The sequence below is a fragment of the Habropoda laboriosa genome, unplaced genomic scaffold, assembly GCF_001263275.1.
Source record: "Habropoda laboriosa isolate 0110345459 unplaced genomic scaffold, ASM126327v1 scaffold15, whole genome shotgun sequence".
NCBI classification, from domain to species: Eukaryota; Metazoa; Arthropoda; class Insecta; order Hymenoptera; family Apidae; genus Habropoda; species Habropoda laboriosa.
Window position 1 is genome coordinate 2,814,939 of NW_017100141.1, and position 21,393 is coordinate 2,836,331.

At 39.1% G+C, this 21,393-nt stretch overlaps 3 protein-coding genes across 4 annotated transcripts in view; 1 reads left to right on the forward strand and 2 right to left on the reverse strand.

Moving 5' to 3' along the window:
- Positions 1-10,970, reverse strand: part of LOC108571067 (TNF receptor-associated factor 4) — a 32,781-nt gene extending 21,811 nt beyond the window's left edge. The window contains exon 1 of one of the 2 annotated variants that reach the window (XM_017933072.1): positions 10,910-10,970. The gene's annotated coding sequence lies outside the window, so the exon portion shown is untranslated. The remainder of the gene's footprint in view (positions 1-10,909) is intronic. The other variant, XM_017933056.1, reaches the window with a different exon arrangement.
- Positions 10,971-16,256: 5,286 nt separating this feature from the next.
- On the forward strand, positions 16,257-18,316 carry LOC108571186 (RUS1 family protein C16orf58 homolog). The gene is made up of 9 exons (XM_017933181.1): positions 16,257-16,341; positions 16,412-16,569; positions 16,673-16,833; positions 16,911-17,103; positions 17,165-17,280; positions 17,401-17,597; positions 17,662-17,921; positions 17,983-18,169; positions 18,237-18,316. The coding sequence occupies exons 1-9, from the start codon at positions 16,272-16,274 to the stop codon at positions 18,287-18,289; spliced, it is 1,395 nt and encodes a 464-aa protein (XP_017788670.1). The 5' UTR covers positions 16,257-16,271; the 3' UTR covers positions 18,290-18,316.
- A 126-nt stretch (positions 18,317-18,442) lies between these two features.
- Positions 18,443-19,561, reverse strand: LOC108571319 (RWD domain-containing protein 4). The gene is made up of 4 exons (XM_017933335.1): positions 19,399-19,561; positions 19,102-19,211; positions 18,829-19,024; positions 18,443-18,757 (listed from the first exon to the last, which is right to left on the reverse strand). Exons 1-4 carry the CDS (start codon positions 19,501-19,503, stop codon positions 18,590-18,592), a joined length of 579 nt encoding a protein of 192 aa, XP_017788824.1. The 5' UTR covers positions 19,504-19,561; the 3' UTR covers positions 18,443-18,589.
- Positions 19,562-21,393: the final 1,832 nt, after the last annotated feature.

Below are 21,393 nucleotides of genomic sequence, written 5' to 3' on the forward strand. Positions count from 1 at the left end.
TCACACGAAGGAAATCGTGATTACGTTTCGCGGAGTGGTCGTCGTCGCGTAAGGCTGGCACGCGTTCCCCTGACGTTTAGTCCAGTTTTGCATCCGGCACAGGTAGATACTGGGGAAAGGTCGAGCGACCGACCTGAATAAGTCGATGGTTACGCAATAATCGTGGCGCACCGACACGCTTTTTACGCTGCAAGGCTGGCCAATGTGCACCGAGAGAACTTGCTCGACTCCCGTGTATGTACCTCTCGACAAGTAGAAAATGGAGGCCAATGAAACTCTTCCATCTTCCGTGTAAGCTTCCGATAATAAGAAACCATTCTAAATATAACAATGCGCAAAGTGTCTTAGAAATAGCTGGTCAAACTTCAACAGCCTATTCCGCTTATGGTAATGCGGTACGGAATTAGAATGGAGAACAGCGATGCTTGACAATTAGTTTCTTGCAGTCGTAATTTACGAAGTAATTTTAAAAAAGGTCGCGATATCGGAGAGTCAGATAAAATGACATTTATTGTCATTAGTAGTCATTGTTAGAATAAAGGAGAATAAATGGTTCCACACTCTAAATTAAGAATTTTTGATTTAGTGGGTCTTCAATTTTGGCCCGCTGCAATTTTCACTTCTCTAAATTACAAATTTTCAATTTTCGCCCGCTGCAATTTTCACTCCACTAAATTAAAAATTTTTAAATTACTGAATTTTCAATTCTGGCCCGCTCCAATTTTCACTCCTCCAAGTTAAAAATTTGCCAATTTGGCCCGCTGCAATTTTCACTCCACTAAATTAAAAATTTTTAAATTACCAAATTTTCAATTTTGACCCGCTGCAAAAGAAATTTCTCCTCACAGACGTAGAATCCTACACAAATTCATCAGAAAATAACGCCCCGTCGAATTTCAAACTTTCACAATTAAAAATTAACAGAAATCGTTAACATTCAATCTCCCATTTCTGAAGTAGCCTGTACATATTCATAAAAGTTCGATGTCTGTTTGCAGATCGAGCACAGAATCGAGACGAATTTTCCCGGATACTATCCACGGGGGTTGAAATCGAACGAAATTCACCCTCGATCGATATTCGACGCGACAGATCGTGCGTACACAGGCGCTTCACAGGGAACAAAGAAGAATTTTTCGAGGCGCCGATGCGATCAGCACCTGGAGAGGCGACGTGAGGGACCATTCGGAGGATAGGAGCGGCTCGGGGAATAATATTGGGAAGTCTGCAGCTGTCACAGCAGCTGCAACCCTCCTCCCTTGCTCACAATCTGACCGGCAGCTTTTCTGCCTCCTCCTCATCCTCATCCTCCTCCTCCTCTGCCACCTTCTCCTCTCGTGCACCATCACCTCGTTCTCATGGCCTAACTTCTGCTCCACGTTCTCATTCCGCCTGCTTCCCCATGTCTTTCCTACAAAAACCACCGCGCAACCCTTTCGCCAGGGTACTGTCGTGAATTTCCTGAAGGAAATTCTTTGACGAACACTTTTTTCTTCGGTCTACGTGTGGGAGCGGAGGGAAATTAGCTGCGCACCCTTCTTAGTGATGTTAAGACGTTTTAATGCGTTTAGAGGGTATTTAAAAGTGTATTTAAGAATTACGATTAAGTATTCTTGTACAAATTTTCTGAATAAATGTATGAAAATTTAAGAAGCTTTACAGTTTTTTCTTTCACCCTTTCGATTCCTTCGATTTCGAATGAATTAACGTGAGTTTGTCGTCCTCCAAGGATTACTAAACTATGATATATAAATTTGAAAGCAACCTGAAATTTTGCAAAGACATAAAATTGACAGAACGACTGAATAAAAAAATGTCTACGAATAAAAGCAATCCTATATTTTTTAAACATTCTACGGCAACATGCAGCCTCCGTCTCTTTCCACGCATTAAATTGAATTATCTACCTGCAAATTTTCACCACATCTGTAGAACCAACAAAACACACACTGTGTGCTAAAACCACAGAACGAAGGCGAACTTACAATAACGAAGAAAAAGAAACAGATAATCACAGAGTCTCGATTCCAAAAGAAAATTACCACTCTCACGAAGCACCTAGCCACTACCTCTCAATAAAAGAAAGAAGAGAAAAAAAAACAGAGAAAGAAATGGAAAACACAGCTGCTCGTTCTCCGTGTCGAATAAGCATCCCTGAAAACGTGAAATGAGAGCGTGCATTGAGGAAATGAATGTGCCTTGGCGCATTAATGGGCTGCCTGTTCAAAGAGGAGGGAGGAGAGGCCTTCGTTTCCGCGCGAACATGTGGGTGTATATCTAGGCCGACAAAGAAAGAGAGAGAGAGCAATCAACCCCCTTTTTCGAAGCCAACCACCGAGACCATCCTCTTCCACGAGGAATGCACGGCATCGGTCAGCTGCTCCTCGTGTAAAACTAAACTTCCTGCGCCACGTGCACATCTGCTCCCCTTCGAGCGAGATATGGTGGGGGGAATCCCGTGGTCCTGCACGCGTGTATCTGCGTGGTCACGTATCGAGCGTGTGCTGAGTAGCGATGGGCGTTTTTGAATCTTAATTTCGGGCAGAGTTTTTCGCTTTTTGTTTTTTTTTCGTTTTGGTAATTTTGAAGCAGTCTTTCGATAATGCGAAAATTTGAACGCTTTGAAACTAATTCGATACTTGAAACTCTTGAAAATTTTGGTAAATCTTCAATGTTTGAAGTTTTGGTAGGTTTTAGAAATTTTTAGAATTTTGAGATTCGGCGAAGATTAAAATTCGCCTATTTTTAGTAGGTTTTGAAAATTTTGGAAATTTTGGGAATTTCGATAGTTTTGAGGTTCGACGAAGCTTAAAATTCGCCTATTTTTGGTAGGTCTTGAAAATTTTGGAATTTTGAGAATTTTAAGGTTAGACGAAGCTTAAAATTCGCCTATTTTTGGTAGGTCTTGAAAATTTTGAGGGTTGAGATTCGAGGAAAATTAAAATTCGCCTATTTTTAACACTGTCCTTTGCATTTCAAGGTTTTCTGACTAGAGTCCCATAATTTGTGTATTAAAAAATACACAGCGTGTCCCAATTGTGCTCAAACATTGCCAGTATTTTAATGAAAAATCTGTTAAAAAAATAACGAAGTAGATGATGATGTTATTCGCAGTGAAAGTGAAAATGAGAAGTTGCTGAATTTAATTACACAGTATTCTATGGATCATGTTCAATAATGGAACGAAAATAATTCGCAGAAGCTTGTTAATTTTCTGGAAGATATACGCAATACCAGGTCGACGTTATTCAAATAGACAGAGGCTGTGGACCATTTCGAGTCGACCCTCGATTAACTCGATTGAATTTTCTCGTTAAGTGGCTCTAATGAACTTAAGTACTTTGTTTAGCGGTGGCAAAGGTTAAGCGCGTAGTCGCATCGGATAGTTGCCAACAAACGCCCCTGCGAAATCCAATATGGCAACGGTATACAATGTCCAATTGATGAAATAAAAGTGCTTTCGTAAAAAAAAAAGTATTTCACTCCACCGTCGATTATCCTTCGAAGATAATTAACTGGTAATACTAGTAATTCACCGATAATTTTCACTGTTACGCTAATGAGCTCGTTATTAACTGCGCGCATAAAAATTCCTAAATACGTTATAACCAGTGTTAACAGACCTCGTTTTGTAATTTATTACGCCTCCGTTTAAATACGTCATCTCGAGATAAATCATTCGAAACAATCGAATAAGTCGCTTCGAATGTAATATTAATTGCCCTCGAATGGAGAGACCTGAAAATTATTCTTCATATCGAAACAAGTCATCTCGAATTTATTAAGCATTACGAAATAAATTGCCTGGAATTCATTAAGTATCATAAAGCAACGTGTCTTGAATTATTAATCGATCCAGAATAATACACTTCTTAACACAAATAAATCATCTCGAACTTACTAATTCTTCCGTTAAAAATATCACCAAAAACAAAAATTCACCAAAAAAGTAACCAAAATAAATTACCCGAAAAAACGAACAATCCTCCGTCGCACTCGCTAAATAGACGGTAATCAAGTAAAGGATGTGAACACGTTTAAACGTTTTTAATTAACCCATCGTAAAGAGCAAAAGGGCGATCGACCGTGGGGACCGGAAGTCGGAACTATTACGACGGGTTTCGAGAGGTTGGCCGGCTATCCGGCGCAATTACATTGTATGGCGCGCGCATCGCGCACGGTAGCCAGTTACAAAACTCAACCTTTGTAAACGTAGTACGTATTTCGCTGGTTCGATCGTTGGTAAAAAAGTTCTACGGCTCTCTCTTTCTCCCACGTTCACTCGGTCGATAAATCTCTTCTCGTGGCTTTTGTACGCGAGGGTTCAAGTTTGTCCATGGAATCTATGCATTCCACTCGAGCCGCGCAATTAACACGAAAGTGGGACTGACAACGTTCGGGCGAATTCTCAACAAATCGCCTTAACCGCGCTGCTTGCTCGCTCGTTCGCTAGCTGCGCTGCTTGTCTCTCTCTCTCTCTCTCTCTCTCTCTCTCTCTCTTTCTCTCTCTCTGTCTCGGCTATAATACTTGGGAAACTCGTTAGGATACTTCTAATCGTTCCACAGCTACCTTGAACATATTCTTACGGTGAATTCACATTCTCCTAATTCGTCGGGACCCTTTGTTCCTAGCTTAGGCGATTGTTCTCATGGGAGATTTGTTGTTTGTTATGTCGGTGAATATGTCGACGGCGAGGGGAATATTTTGCGGAGGAGAGGACGATGAAAGTTGTTGTGGGTTTAATGAACTTTGACTGCGAGCGTATACAGGGTGGTTCGAGAGTATTTGTAGTAGGAGGTGCGATGGAATGTTTGAGAAGAATGTGGAAAAATGATGATGAATTTGTTTAGTTGTATTAGAATATTTGGGAGGAAAAATACTTTTTGTAAAAGAGATAGAAATACTAAATACTGAAAATTATTAATTTTATGCTAGGTTAATTTTTAATTAACTTTTCATATCATTATTTTACGTAAAATAATAGAACGCTGAATAATTTGTATGTCAAAGTGAATTTTGAATTTTGACCAATCGAGAAATATTCGACTTCGAGGTAACATTGTAACGAAACTACGTCAAATCCACGAGGCATTGGAGGCCATTTGAGGAAAGTGGCTGTGGAATTCCGAGCAAACGGGACACCCTGTATTCGCGTGGTTGTGTAATCGGCCTTAAGGATAAACGGACGCACACACGCTCGCGCCGCGAGTAGGGAGGTTCGTATCACAAAACGGCCAAGTGAAAGGATAGGCACCAGTTCATCTTGTGTCTCAACCTCCAAGCAACCTTCTCGAATATATCCTTTCGTGCTGCAAGTGCGTCAGCAATCCGCATAAAACAACAGTTAATTCGAATTCCCTTTGCCGCTATACCTTTCATTATTTTCCGAACAAAAAGTAATCTGATCGCTCGTTGTTGGTTTTACGTGGTCACGTCGAGAGACTGTTACATAAATTTCCACCATTCACGGATAACGAACTTATTTAGAAGTTTCCTCTTTCTGAATTCAATGGACATGTATAATAGGGCCAATAAAATGTTCAGATATACGGAAGGAACGAGTTCGAAATCTTTTTCGCATCTAATTATACACGAATTATTTGCATTCCAGATAGTAGATAAGAAAATATGTGCTCTTAACTGTTTATGGGTAATAAAGTATAATAATTACATTGCTTATGATATAATCTAAGTCACGAAACATGAAATTTCGTATTGCGAAAGGAATTAATGAATCTAGCTACCTTTCCTTTTAATTATTCTCCTCGTTTTCTAAAGAGTCCAACAAATGCACTAATCGTAACGATGAAAAGACGTTCTCTGTCGTTCTTCTCCTATGGCACAGAATGTATCACAATTTCACTATCACTTTTTTGTAAAAGAATGCTTGAAAAAAAAACCTAATTCAATTCAGCGTGTCCAACGAACCTGCCAACTGCTCAATCATTCCGAACCCTTCATCACCGAACCCTCACTTAACACAGAATAACCTCTACTCCCATTTCCTCGTTCTAACCTAAAACAAACATCGTACAACTTATCATCACGCGACATCTTTCTCTTATTTTCATCTCTGCCCTCATCTCGTCGATACGCATCACCGTATAATTAAGAATTCCCCAATAAATGTGTATTCAATCGCCTCTTCACGTATTCCTCTTTTCCCTCCAAGTAATCAACAGCTGGGATCTCGACCCAGGCGAGTGTATCATTTCCGCGGGCAACGCAATTTCGTGCAGAAAGAAAGCCGCTTGCGCAACGCCGCGCGCCAACCTGTTGCGCGTGCGCAATAACGATGTACCCGGCATGCACAACGACGTAGCATCTTTCGACGAGTGTCGAACATCTGTTTGACCCAACTGTGAAATCGCCCGGGGCTTTCACGAACTGAAAAAAATACTACGAAATTTCCATCGGTCGAAATAGCGACGAAATCACGGACATGCTGCTTGTAGAAAGCGAGGATGCACCTGCGTCGGGTGCGCATCTTTGGCTGATCACTGACCAGATGTCCCTCACACCCGTGTCGAACCTGAGTGCACGTTTCGGCCGATGTTCAGGTATCCGAATACAATTTTTCTTCGTTTTCAAACGAATTTCAGTGTACTTTCGAAGGGAACAGTGTTGAGTTTTCAAATATTCAGTTTGTGAGTGCTTCAAGATGTTGTAGAAAATTCGTTGGTATAGGTTAGTGCATAGGTTAAGACATTACAGATGGGATTTGTTACTGTCAATACTTCGTATGATAAAGCGAGTTCTTATGAAGATTTTTTTGAGCTAATTACGCATAGATTATGAGTGATAACGTAGTATTGAATGGGATATTAATTCTGTGAACTTGCATTAAGTTGCAAGTGGTCGATTAATTTCTTACCGAAGCTCGTTACGAGGAATTATGTAAACCGATATCAGTCAATTGAGCAGTTCTCATCAAGCTGAGAAATTTTTCTGAATACATAACCAGTGTGTAATTAGAAACTTAATTTGCTTGTAACAAATAATATTGCGGGGAATTCTATGAAATAAAAATTTGAATAAAAACGTTAAAATTAAGATAAAGTTTGATTACAGAAAAGCGACTTGGAAGAGTTGACAGGAAGAATATCCTGTTAGAACATCGACGTATTAATCCTGATTGAGGACCTTGGAAACTGCTAACGGAACTAATCAAATCATGAAACTGCACTTAAGTATTTCAATAATTCTTTCCTTTCAACATGCACTCAACTTCCTGTTACCAATTTCCAGCGTCCAAGTCAAGAGATCCTGAAACATGTTAACTACCATGCGAGTTAAACACTGAAATATTAAAAGCCTTTATCGAAATACCCGGTTTCAAGGACTACGAGTTCGAGCAACGTGGAGTTAATTGCGATACGTTCCTACCACTCTCGTATTATCTACAGCGAGCTTCATAAACGCTATATACGGACAGGAAACGATATTTTAAAAATTATTCGTAACCACGTATCCTTCGTGTACAATGTAACGCGTAGACGGTGAAAAATATGTAAATTTTGTTCGATCGATGCAGATCGATAGACGTAGGCACGTGGACGAAAAATCTGCTTATTAATTACATTGTTATTTGTCGTGTAATAGGATATCATTTCACGTCAGCAGCTTCGCTTCCCTCTCTTTTTCCACGAGGTTTTTATCGGTCGGTGGCGTGCGACCAGCACGATCACACCGTGTCCGACGTCTTCCGCACATGGAAACCAGAGTAACCAGTGCAGTGAGTAAAAAGCTGCAGCTGTCACCGCGCGGCAGCTGCAGCCGCGGCGCATCGGGTCCCTGTCGATGAGAACAACGCGGTTCTAAGCCCGTTTTCGTATTCACGGTGATTTCCAATTTCGCGGGAACTCGACGGCGAGGCCTTGAGCATCGCGGAGAGCGACAGAAGTCGGAGCGCATTCCCCGAGCTTTGAGGGCGGTCTTTTTGAAATTTTGGGGAGGAAGGAGGATACTTGAAATTTAATCTCAAGAATACGAAAGTTTGAAATTTGGAAAGATTGAAAATTCAAATATTTGAAATTTGGAAAGCTTGAAAATTACAAAATTTGAAATTTGGAAAGCTTGAAAATTTAAAAATTTGAAATTTTAAAACCTTAAAAATTTTTAAGTTCGCAAATTCGAATATATGAAATGTGGAGAGCTTGAAAATTTGAAAATCTGCAAATTTTGTTAACTTCGGGCACACGTCCAACCCAAATTTCCCAAAGTCCCAAACGACCATTAGAAACGCTGCCAAATATGTCCAGAACTGCCAATCCCGTGAAAATTCGACAGCCTCGCGCCTCTCTTCATTCCATCCATTCATTATTTCCACACGAACGAAATTCCTAAAGTTCCCGAAATTTCCAAAGCGCCTTCAGAAATGCTTGACTGAAAAACGTTTCGCAGAATCGGCGGTGCCACCATGAAGCGCAATAAAAACGGGCATCGCTAATCGGTCAGACCCGATCGTTTCGTCGTTACGGCTGTTTATCGGTCAGCGGCAGCATTCCGTGCATATGCAACCGCACACCTAAAGATGGATGCGCGGAGATGAGAGAAAGTCGGGGATCCTGGCCTCGACGTTGCCTTCGCGAACATAACGAAGCGTTTGTAACACGTATGCACACGCGCGATCTTCGCAACCAGATAGGCGTGAACATGCCGCGAGGAAAATGTCATCAGATGCTTTCTTGCCATCTCTACAGTCGATATTTCTTTTTTCTTTTTAATTATAACAAACTTGCTTTCGCTTTGTCTTTAATTCTTTCAACCCTTTGGCGACCAATGAAAAGCAAATTTCCCCACTCGAGTATTTAAACAAAAATTGATCCCAATTTAGTATCCATTACAGACTCGAAATTAGAAAATTAAAATTAACTAGCAAAATTAATTCGAAGAAATCAAAAAAAGAAATTTCTGTAGGGAATAAATATTGACGCGACTTAGAATACCCTGGTTCAGAATATTCAACGAGGTTCCATTGTCTATGAAAATGTAAATATTCTAATGAGTCATAAATTCTTCCTAGATTCGCATCACCAGCTTACGTTATCCACTGATTATTTTGTTTAAATAATATTCACAGATGTAACAGAGAATTACATCGTTAAAATAGAATTTTATTATTCCATCTTTCACAAACATTTCCTCCCTCCTTTATGTAAGTACATATTCACAATTCTAATCCTTTCAACAATAGACAAACATTTCCAAAAATAAGACACAAAGGCACCATAAACCAATCGATAGGATATCTACAGAGCTTCGAAAGGGAACATTTATTATACTTGTAACGATCGAATTAGCGTTTATTAGCCGCGTATTTTCCATTGAAACCAGCCGTTCAGCAAAACTAGACACAAAGCTCCTTTTATACACGCTGTATAAGCAAGGCAATAGGTAAACAGACAGTAGAATAGTTGATATATACGCCCCCATTATTCTCTCTCGTCAATCGAATTCTTTCGAACTGATAAATTCTCCATTCTCGTCTGCTTTACGAGGAACAGTTGAACAATCGTTAAGACGGCATATTAACTCGAATCGACCATAGGTATGCGGATAATTCGAGAAATTTTAATTGAAACTATGATATACTGTTGATAATTGAATGGGAAAAATGGCCGTTTCCGGTGAGAATTAATCGACGAATCGTTAAGAGTCGAAATGGAAACATTCTTCTTAACGAACCACTTCGTTTTCTCCAATAAAGAAGGGAAAAAAAAACAGTTACACGAAAGAATTTTAATTTGGAAATTCTGAAAGTAAGGTTCAGTTGCATAGAATTTTCGTTTACTTTTTTATATTTCGTTATTATCGCTATGGAGTATTATCGTTTCGCAATGATCGCGAAGAGTTACGTAAATGGAAGAAAATTGTGGAATTTGATGACGGTAAAGAAGGTCTCGTTGTGGGAAAGTTGGAAGAATCGAAGTTTGCTCGATCTTGGAACGCGGCCGGAACACGTGCGTATTCACGCCGCAGGAGGGACGCCATTACAGTCAGCTATGAGAAGAAACTCTCGAGTCCATTGTTTCAATGGGTTTTTCCACCTGCCTTGACTAGCAATGCCCAAAATTTGTTTTTCAAATCGTGACCCTGAGATTTCTGCGTGCGATCGCTTTCATCGATGCTCGAATACTTCGTCGAGGCTCTCCACCTAAAGAACACTCTCTACTTGGCAACGCAACGTGATTATTTCTCGAACAGGAACGAAAGGGAATAATAAAAAGAAAAAAGAAATTAGTAGAAACTTTAATTCATCATTTTTAAGGAGAGCGAGTTTTAAGAATTCCCACTGAAAATTCTTAGAGAGATAGGAAAAGTAGATCACAGTTGATCCAGTGTGTTCAAAGATTTACTTACCCACCACGAAATCCAGACGACATTCTAAATCACCAAAAAGCAACGATAACGACTCCACGTGCGCGAACAACAGAATCACACTTTACTACTGAATTATTCACAGCTTCTCGAAACGCTACTTATTATACACCAATCCTTCACCACCCGGTTCGTAACTCGCGGAGAAGCTTCCTCAGTTCGTAAAACACACTCGTAACCATGAATTTCAAATCATCCTATACTCCGTCCTCCGTTGAAACATTTCCTCAGACTACTGTCTCCTTCTCCAAAGTGCGAGAAACAAAAATATCAATTACCATCGAACACGCTACATTATTCCTACGTAAAGAGCTAGGACATCCCACCAGGCTTTTCCTTTTCACCAAACGACACAATGGATCTCCCTAATACCCGCTATTCTTTATCCAAGCAGAGGATCTTTAATCCCTTCGGTTCGATCTTTTTTTTTTTTTCGGGCCAATTGTGAAAGATCCCAGGTATACGTGTGTACCAGAAGGTAACAAAGAGAAATATACAATAGAACGTATAGATGCCGTGAAATCGAACCTTTCGATCCAAACGGAAGTCCCGAAGTGTGTGCGGCGGCGTAGAGAGGCAACGATGGCCGCCCAAGTGAACTCTCTTTGATGGTCGGTTTGCAGGATCACCGGTATATATATGTACGTCGACGACGGTGTGAACTGTTATCAGCGTGAGGGAAAAGATAGTCCAGCCGTGGTGAACGACAGCGTAACATCGACTGCGTAGCGCAACTCTCGGTGTTTCCAGGTGGAGAGGAAGGTGTGCGGTGGTAGGCAGCACACGGGACACAGCGTGGCCGTGGTTACGAGCGGGGAAACTTAAAGTCCCATAGAGGATGGTATGGCGCTCGAGCCACCTCTATACACTGTGTACGCTTAGATAGTTATGAAGGCAGGTGCCGGTAGACAGGTGAACGTGGCGGAACACAGGAAGTGCCAGAGACAGAGAGGCATTACAAAACCGTGGAACCGAGTTGCGCGGTAGGAGGAGAGGGACGTGTGGAACGACGATAGTCCGGCCGTGTGACTCGCGAGAGTCGCGTGCCCTGCGAAATTAATTTTCCACGGGGGCAAAAAGGTGGTTCGCTGTCTCTCGAATCGACGTTTCTACTTAGGCGTAGTTATTCTCGTATCCGCGGACCGGTGGTTAACGCCGGGTGTTTAGAGACATTCCATCGGGTACCTTTAATGCATTTACGACGTTCAATTTGTACGGCGATTTAGCGGAATTCTCGGAGCTTTGGAAATAGGCTCGGGATAGCGTGTGTAAAACGTTTACTCGGTCGTGATTTGAAGAAAGAAAATTCTCGATGTTCTCTAGTTTTCCATTCGCGCCATAAACGGTCAACGAGGAGAGGATAGCAATTCGTGGAATTGGCGAGCGCGCGCCACGCGTGATTAGCGACGAAACGAGCGACTAACATGACGTTGAACGCGCCTCGACAAATCCTTTTTCTTCCCCTCCTTAGGCCGCGTCGTAGCCTTCGACGATCAATGAAAACGGTGGCGAATATACTGGTAAACGGCTCTAAAACCTGCGTCTCAAGTCCTGTAAGAGGAAAAAAGTGGAACGTGAAATTCCACAGGACGCTGGTGATCGTCGTCGTTGCGTTATCAATCCGCCGAGAAACCTCTATCTCGCTCGTGTGTCCGAGATGCGCGCGCATACACACCGTTGAATAGAGCCGCGTTGTTATGCTACTTGCATACGACTTCACAGCGTACAGGAATAGCTTCGCGAGGCACAGCCCCACCTCTGCGTCCCACGTGCGTGTATGCGGCACGCCATATTTTCCCCAGCATGCAAGAGTGCACGCGAGTGCAACACCATCCGACGAAGTCGTTGACTGGAAAACGAGCATCGAGCACTAGGAGGGGGACACGGGGAACGGCGACGGCACACTGCTCTCCGTACGCTCGTTTATTCGCACTTTTACCCGGCTCGCTTAAGTGCGGCCGGTTTGTTTATCGGCCGCTTTTTGTTTTCACCGACGAATCTCTCTGGCACCCCCTGATACCCTGATACCACACACTTTGTGTCGACCGGATGCTCCAAACTGCATACACGGTGGACGTTGAACGATTTTGTTTGAAAAGTTGTCATTGACGAGATCTTTTCTCGAGGGAAAGAACGTGTATCTGAATGAAATTAAAATTTGCAGTATATACAATTAAGAATGTTGACCTTCTTTCCGTTCAATTATTCTGCCTCGTGTAAGAATAGTTCATTGAGTACCGCGAGTGTTTACAAATAGTCGGATGTATAAACATATTAGCACGAATTGAGGTTAGATTTACTAGCACGTAAACGATCCCTTTTTATCATAGAGAAAAGTTTATTTTGTTTTGCGTCGCGTAGAAAGGCCTAACACTTGCCTCAAAACACGCCTTTTTTCCCGAAGAAAAACCGTTAAACGCATTACCGACGTTGATTGTTCATCGCCGCGAACAAAACTGGCAGTATATGCAAGTCAGAGTTCCACTTTTTACGCCGTAGAAAATCGCGTTACGGGCATAGTTTTTCACCGGGAATCTCTAATAGTCGCGAAATATAATGCGGCACAATAGCCTTGATCGTCATAGAAATTGATTAGTCATGCTTGATTCTTATCTTAATCGGGCGAAGTGTAAATAGTAGCAAAAATTGCACCGTTTCCGCCAATTGTGCGTAAGCAACATCGCAGCAGTGACAACGGGACTTGAATTTTTGAACGGAAGAAAAGCAGTCATAAATCATTCTTGATTAAACAAAATTTGTTTCCTTTGGATTTAAATGTAGAGCAGCATGATTGAATGTAGAGAGAAAAAGGTACACAGGAAGGTTTCAGAGAATTAAATTAAGGAAATATTAAGCGTAAAAGGAAACACTAACCTATAAAAATCGGTCGTAGACAGACGATATTAAAAATAGTATTCCTCCATCTGCAAACGAGCTTCATTCATCGGGATATTGGGAATTAAACAAAGCACGATCGAAGGATTTACTCGTGATCGTAATGTTACGTTTGAGTCTTCGTGACTTCCGGTGGAACCCGCCTTTCCGGTGCCCCCATCGACCGACCCACGCATTCTAAGGTTTCTTTCAAACATTTCCTTCCCATCGTACGAGCCACCATCATGGCAACGTTTATTCTCAAGCCGGGTTCAGATGGCAGTATTGTGCAGCAACGTGATAAATTTCGAACGAAACAAAAAAATTGTACACGCGATAAATGTTACGATATTAATTTTTCTTTTTTATATCCTACCTATTATACCGTATATATGTTTCTACTTATTTGTTTTATTTCGATTAAACATCTATAAATATTATTAATCACAAATTATTGCACCGGTCTCTTAGAAATCATTAAAGAACTGTTTACTGTAATTTGTATGACCGACTGTCTGACGACGACAGTTTTCTGTTATTATCTACAGAGACTTTTCTCGCGGATGAAATGATGTTTAACGTCTCACTTTTCTCGTCTGGGATAATTGAAGTTTTTCTCACTTTACGCGGCTCAATGTTCTCTAATCCATAATCGTGTATCGACACTGTACTCTCTCTTTTTCGACTAAAATCACGAGAGTAATCAAAATGCTCTAATAACCATTCTGTCATATCTCGCAACGTGCTTCTTCTCTTTTCAAATGATCGATTCTTTCTCGAAGGGAATTTCATTGTTGATAGGTTTTCCGAAATTACGTTTGCTATGTCGTCGTCTATCGTTTGAGATGCTCTACTTACTGAAAATTATGACAGGAAGTTACGTCGAATCGAGTGTATTTACTTTCAGTACAGAGCGTTTGTTTTACCTAGTACAATATCGTCGTTGTTTATGCCTAAGAGAAAATCTCTGATTTTGTCATTTTTATCCTGCCACTGTTTTGTGATAAAATCTATCGAATTGGTACTAAGCCTTTTAAACCTGTTGCTAGATCGATCCCTAAATTTTTTAAAATATTTCATTGACCCAGTATTCGTGTCGAATAATTTTTTTATTCTTGTTTTTGAACCTTTGAATGCATTTCTCAATGAATCGCGATGTGAGACGACAGGTTTTTGTCCCGATGAATCTTTTTTATTATCGTTCGTTTCTTTCTCAACGAATTGTTTATTCTCCATACCTATCGAATGTTTCTTTGCGGTATTTAAACTATTTTCCATTTCATAATTTTTTACACGGGGCACTAAACTGCGCAGTTTCGTGTGAAGTTTCTCGATTTCTTCGAGCTTCTCTAAAATTTCTTTCACATACGTTTCGGACATATTATGCCTTACACAATATAAGACATATTTGTCAAATTCAAAAATTTATGAGTTGGTAAACTATAAAACCTTCAGTTTTAATTAAATATAAGAACAGACGAACCACGCACAAACCTGAATTCATTTCATGATCATGGCACATGACATAACCTATAACCTCGGCGAGAAAAATAATGTGAACGTTCGATATAACCCTGTAGGAAAATTATTTTTTTCACTTTACAAAACATAACACTTTATTATTATCAACACTTCATTTCGAACATATAACATGTTGTCAAGTAAAAGTACCGATAAAAATGTCAACGTGCGCGAAACAAGTAACACCAAACCGTTGTTATTGCCGAGTCCAAGATGAAGAAGTAAACCTTAGTGAGATTGCGAAACTCATAACCGCTTTAAATGTTAAAGTCTTGGGATTACGAAATGAAATCGGTGATCTTAAAAATATCAGCATTAACGGAGAAAAAAAATTGTTTATGAAATCTGACAGTGTTTGCAGATATGCGTCTTCACGTCACTGCGAAAGAGCAACTAACACTTCTCGATGTAATGTAAAATTCGATAAATCTATAGTTTCGGAAAAATCAAAGGTTCTTGCAGATTTTTTTGAAAATAATTCCACAAATAAAATTTGGTATGATAAAACTAACAAGGGAATATCCAATCATGCAATGAATGCAAATCATGTTTTTTCAAATGAAAGATTGCAAGCAATATATTATGCGCCTGTTTTTGAGTACGAATTAAAAAAGGGGAAAAATATTTCGAAAGGAATTCAATGTGACGCATTTTCAACGATGGAACGCAAAAGGAAGCGAAAATTTTTAAGTTGTTTCAAGACAGAATCATATATTAAGGAACATGATTTTTTTAAATCAAATAAAAAAATGAATATTTCTCCGAAGAGTAATGATCCTTGTATAAAAGAAGGAAAGTTGACAGAGAAAAATCACAATTCCCACAACAAATTGTTAAAGTCAGAAATTTACAAGTTACACGAAAATAATATTTCGAAAAATGACCTAGCTCAATGTGGAATGGAATTATCAAAGGATGTAGAAGAGAGGGATCAACATTTTAAATTCTCGATAAATCGAATGAGTGGTGGTGCGGAGACCCGTGGTAATCGTTTAATTTCCGATTTTTACGATAAAATGCAAAAAATTAATTTGTATAAAAATGTAAAGCTTGACGCGAGAAATGTAAAAAAGAGATTGGACGCCTGCATAGTTGAATTGAATGAAATAATCGAAGACGCATCCTTGATATTCCCGAATGTAGACAAGTCGAAAGAATTTTAAAAGTGAATATATCGGTGATAAGTGTTCGAAAAATTAAAAGAAGTAATTATTTGATCTTACAGAATCTTAAATTGAAACGTGAAATTGATCAGCTGAAAAAACAAATTGTATCTTTGCTGCCTTTTTCTTGCATTGTTAAACATTACCGAAGTCTTTACAAATCATATTTGATTACGAAATTTTTTTGAGTAAAATATTAGGGAATTTCGTCGCATCAATAGTGCAGGTGTAATCGCGCGTGTATGTAACAGCGACTATGATCGTTAATAAAAGTGCATATGTGTCACACGGTGCATTCAAATCAAATCAAAGTAATCTCGGTGCACTTCAAGATGCATGAGCGATTACTGTTCACCGAAGCTTACGGAAGTGAGAGGAACAAGTTTTTCGTCAAATCGAAAGGTAACAGTATTCTGACACATCAAACGTCACTGTTAGTTTACCTAACCTATCTGTTCAACCTGGTCTGTAGACGAGCAATCGATAACCGAACTGTTATCAGACACAACTAGAACGAAGTCTTTTTATTCTGGTTTTATATCGATTGTGAAAGAGGTATTTTTACCTCAAGGATATCCCGACAGTGTACACCCCGATTATACTTCTTATCAAATATGGGACACAGTTCAGGTTAGTTTACATAGGAAATAGCAAAAGTTATTTGCAAGATTATGAATGAAACTATTGTTCATAAATGGAGTTAGAACTGTATTGTGCTTTTCCTTTGTTCCAGGCATTCGCAAGTACTATAATGGGTACTCTTACAACACGTTCCATTATGCAAGGGGTAGGTGTAGGTGAGGCTGCAGCAACACCGCTAGCAGCAGCAATAACATGGATATTGAAAGATGGGACTGGAATGATTGGTCGGATTGTATTTGCATGGTGGAATGGGTAAATAAAGTCATATGTATCAATATATCACTTCTACTCAGTTTCTGTGAAAGCAATATTTCTTCTTCATTCATCAGGGCAGAGTTGGATGGACAATGCAAAAAATGGAGACTCTTTGCTGATATTCTTAATGATTTAGCAATGGGATTGGAATTACTCTTACCTTATTTTTCTTCCTATTCCCTTAGTATATTGTGTATTTCAACAGCAATGAAATCAATTGTTGGTGCAGCTGGTGGAGCAACAAGGGCAGCACTTACACAGCACCAGGTATACAGAACCTGAAAGCAAATTATTTTTCTTCATTACAGCATATTGCTTTGAATTACAGGCATTACAAAATAATTTAGCAGATATATTAGTCAAAGATGGAAGTCAGGAAACATGTGTAAATTTAATAGCATCTTTTTTTGGTATTTTAATACTCTCGATTTTTCATAGTGGCCGGTAAATATCCAGTTATACGCATTTACCTTTTTTTTCTCTTTGCAATAGTGAATTTAATGTAACAAATAACATGTTAACAGTATTATTGATATAGCTATAGTATGTATAATCTGCATGTAGATTCGTAATGGAACTCTATCTCTTCCTGGTAATAGTACATCTGTATGCAAATTACTCGGCCGTGAAAGCATTGTGCTTAAATTCTTTAAATGAAGACCGCTTAGCTTTAATAGTGAAAAGTTACATTACGAACGAAGTCATTCCCAAACCTGAGGAAGTCAACAAAAAGGAGTCGGTGTTACTATTAACAAAACCCAGTAAGGTCATTTATTTTTTATTTGAAATACATCAATGCAAATTACCATTATTACTTTTTTTCAGCAATGAATATATGCGGATTCAATATAAAAATTGGTGTCTCTCTCGCAGCTCTTATAAAAAATGACACAATTTCGACAAGCGATACGGAACTATCCTTAAAACTTTTCTTAGATAGGAAGTATTTAATTTCTATTGATGTACAAAACAAAACTATTTTTATATGCCTTAAAAAAGACGCGCAACCCTATGACGTCCTGGAAGCATATTTACACGCTTGTCTTTGCGGCTTGTATATTTGTATGTCTTTGAAAGTGCCACTTGTAAGTAACTCATACGAATGACCTCCTACTTCTACATTTCTAGTGTTGATGTTTTTTTTAGGATCTCTTTTTAAAGCCCGAAGTAAGCGAGATGTCGTATCCTTTGATGCGCCTTTATGTACTTAAGAAGAAATATTCTACTACAAACAATGGTGTACAATCGTCAAAAACCATAGAGAGCATTTACGCTACGAATGTATTGATTTCTAGCGAATTCAAAGCATTTATTAGTGGCCTTGAAAGTAAAGGTAAATAACTCTATTTCTGTATATACTTTTTTATTTGTACTTGTTTTATTCATGTAAATGTTTTTAGGATGGATGACAGAAACTAATTTATTACCAGTAGCAGGTTGGAGATTTTTATAAGAATCATAAAATGGTAAAAGCCAAGCATGAACATTGAACATTAAAATATTGTTGCTCCTTCCTTGATATTATTTACCTTGATAAAATTTTATAATTGTTGATTATTTATGTAATTTTATTTGCATAACTTGTAAATTATCTGTTGGCAATGAGATAAAATTACCTATAAATATTTTCTTACAAATTTTTATCACAGGTGATTATAGTATAGTGAAACCGATATGGAAACCAGTTTATTTCGAATAATTTATAAAAATATAACACGCCTTTAACCTGTACAAATATTTCAAAGAAGTTGAACTATGACTCTTGCTCTTGCTTAGGGCCAGTCTGTGATAAATGTTTTACTATATCCACCCAGTCCCATCCTCGTGGTCTTTCTCCTTTTCCATCAGCTTTATTCCACTGTCTACGCTTCTGGGCTTTAGTCAGATGTTCCTTCTTTGGTTTTTTTGTTGTTTCTTCCAACTTTACATAAGAAATTGATTCTCTTTCATGTATCTCAAATAAACATACGATTTAATACAATTATTTCTTACCTGATTATTTCTTTCTGTTATTTTAAGCTGACTGGTTTGTGAGTTTAAATCAACAACAGAGTCTGGTTGTGCTGAGATCAATTCCGTATAATGTTCTTGGACAGATTGAAACAATGTGTATGTCATAGCACTTCCTAGCCATTGATCTGCCTCTGCTTCCACAAGCTTGACCACTTTGTCCTTCACTTCTTGCACACTGTATTCCAATCATTCACCTTTAATGAAAGCAACAGAATGCAAGAATAGTCAGAAGAACAATATAATTGGACTTACATGTGTTTGTTGTAAAAGGTGTTCATGTTAATAGTAGGCCTTTCTGATGGATACGTTGCGCCCCATGAGATCTCCAAAAGAAACGATTTCATATCGTTGTCCTCTCCGAACTGTGTATAAAATCAATGTTATGCATATGTATAGATTGTAATTGAAATCTTACGAAATTTGAATAAACACGATCTGCACACGATTGATATTAATTTATTTCACAGTTATACCCTAATAAATACTTTAGAATTGAAGAAAATACGAATATCTGACGGAAAATTTTTGTCATTTTTTTGAAGGACAAACCTTATACTGAAAAGTAGTAGGTGTCAACTGTTTAAAAGCTGAGTCTCCATCGTATATCGAAAGAAGTACTTCTCTTTCTTCCTCCTGTAGTTCGGCATCGCTCATTTCCTTTTTTCAATGTTAAATTTTAATACCGTAGATTTTTTCGCACACGCACCGTTCATGCGTTACTTCGAGGTTAGAAAAACAGGCAGACGTAGCTGCCACAGAAATCGATTGTGCTGCCTCGATCACGTCATGCGCGCCATACCTTAATTCACTATCCTAATTTCTTAAAGATTATTAATTTTAAAAAGTTGAACGAACCACACACATTTAAAAAACATTTAAGCACAAATTCTTGTTACATTCCTATTTAAATTTTAATTCATTATGATATCTTACTGTTAAATATAAGGATAAAGAGGGTAACGATTTTAGCAGCAGGATTTCATCCCTCTGTATACTAGGTGACGCCACATTTCTATCGCATTAGCTTCTCGTGCAATTGAATCGACAGTGTAAAACAAAAGAGTTGAGAAAAAATTCAAACAATCACATTATACTAATCTATATACGATAAATTCAACGAAACCAAGTAAAATAGCAGGTGAAATTCTACCGATAAGAAGTAACAGTTACGATATAAAATAAAAACCTGGTGGAAGGAAGGTGCAACAAAAAAGATTTGCCATCGAAGTTATCTCGAATTTATCATTCGTCGAAAAACACACATTTCCCGCCATATCGGTAGGCCTCTGGACTAGTTTGCTTGGCTGCGTGCCATAGCACTGGATAGAAGGATGTTGCAGCGCGTTCGAGAGAGAAATGAAGCGAAAAACGGATAGTGGAAGAGCAACGGAGAAAAATACAGGCAGAGAAAAAAAAACGTGGTGCACGCTGGGCAAGTAGCGAGCCACGGATTAATGCGAGTTTCCACTTGGCCTGTCCTAGCCCCACGTTTACACGAACATCAGTTCCTGACCCCGTTTCGTGTTTCGTTTAAATTTCTCTCATCGTGGAACGCCGCATCGGGAATCGAAGAATGTACCAAACTCTAACAACGCATCATCGACTTCCTGTCAGACGAATTTTACGTTCTCATTTCGCGCCATCGATACTACTGTATACCGACCTTTTTCGTTCACAGCTTCAATGGTATGTTGTAAGAATTTATAAATATTAATGTGTACTTAAAAACATATTCATTAATGTATCACCTTTTTTTTTTATTAAATAAAGACATTCTTCTAAACTTAAACAGTGTTTAATTTTTTTTATGAGAAACATTTCGTAAAATAAATTGATTTGTTTTGACTGCGTAGTACAGGCGCCATATTGGATTTTTAACAATGGCGCGATCTGTGTAACGCTGTGCATTATTTTCCTACCTACTTAATAATCGATAATACAAGTAAAAATCGAGATCTTAAATAAACGATATTATCACTGAAGTATCGTGTATTTTTCAGTACGAAGAAGTGTTACACGCAACCGGATTGTCGAGAAAACTTTAAGGCGTAATTTCGTTACGCCGCGAGTGATTCGGTTACCAAGAACTCAGTGGGTGATAACGAGAGATCTATGGTCTGTTACTTAAGCAGATCGATGGTCGATCGGCTGAGACAAACGAGCTCGGATTGGTGGTCGTTTTGCAAACACGCGTCCGGACACGTGGCCAACGTAAGTCACGCCAACCCTCTCTCGTCTACCGCAAAGGAGGCTTCGTCGAATTCATCGACGATTCCCTGAAATCCCCAGGATTATATTGCCCAAACGCACCTGTATTTTGCAGTAGACGTGTGTACGGGACGATCCTCTTCTACGAATTCTGCCTGCACGACATCCCCGACGAAATGTTCCACCTGTACATTATTCATCTCGACCACTGCAACCGTGCACGCACGTTTCGTGTGCGAATTTTTCTTTTAACCCGATACCCACTGGCCTGACTACTCATTTCAACTCTTTGTCGGCTCGAGGAAAGGGGAAAATTAAGAGAAAATCAAGCTTCGT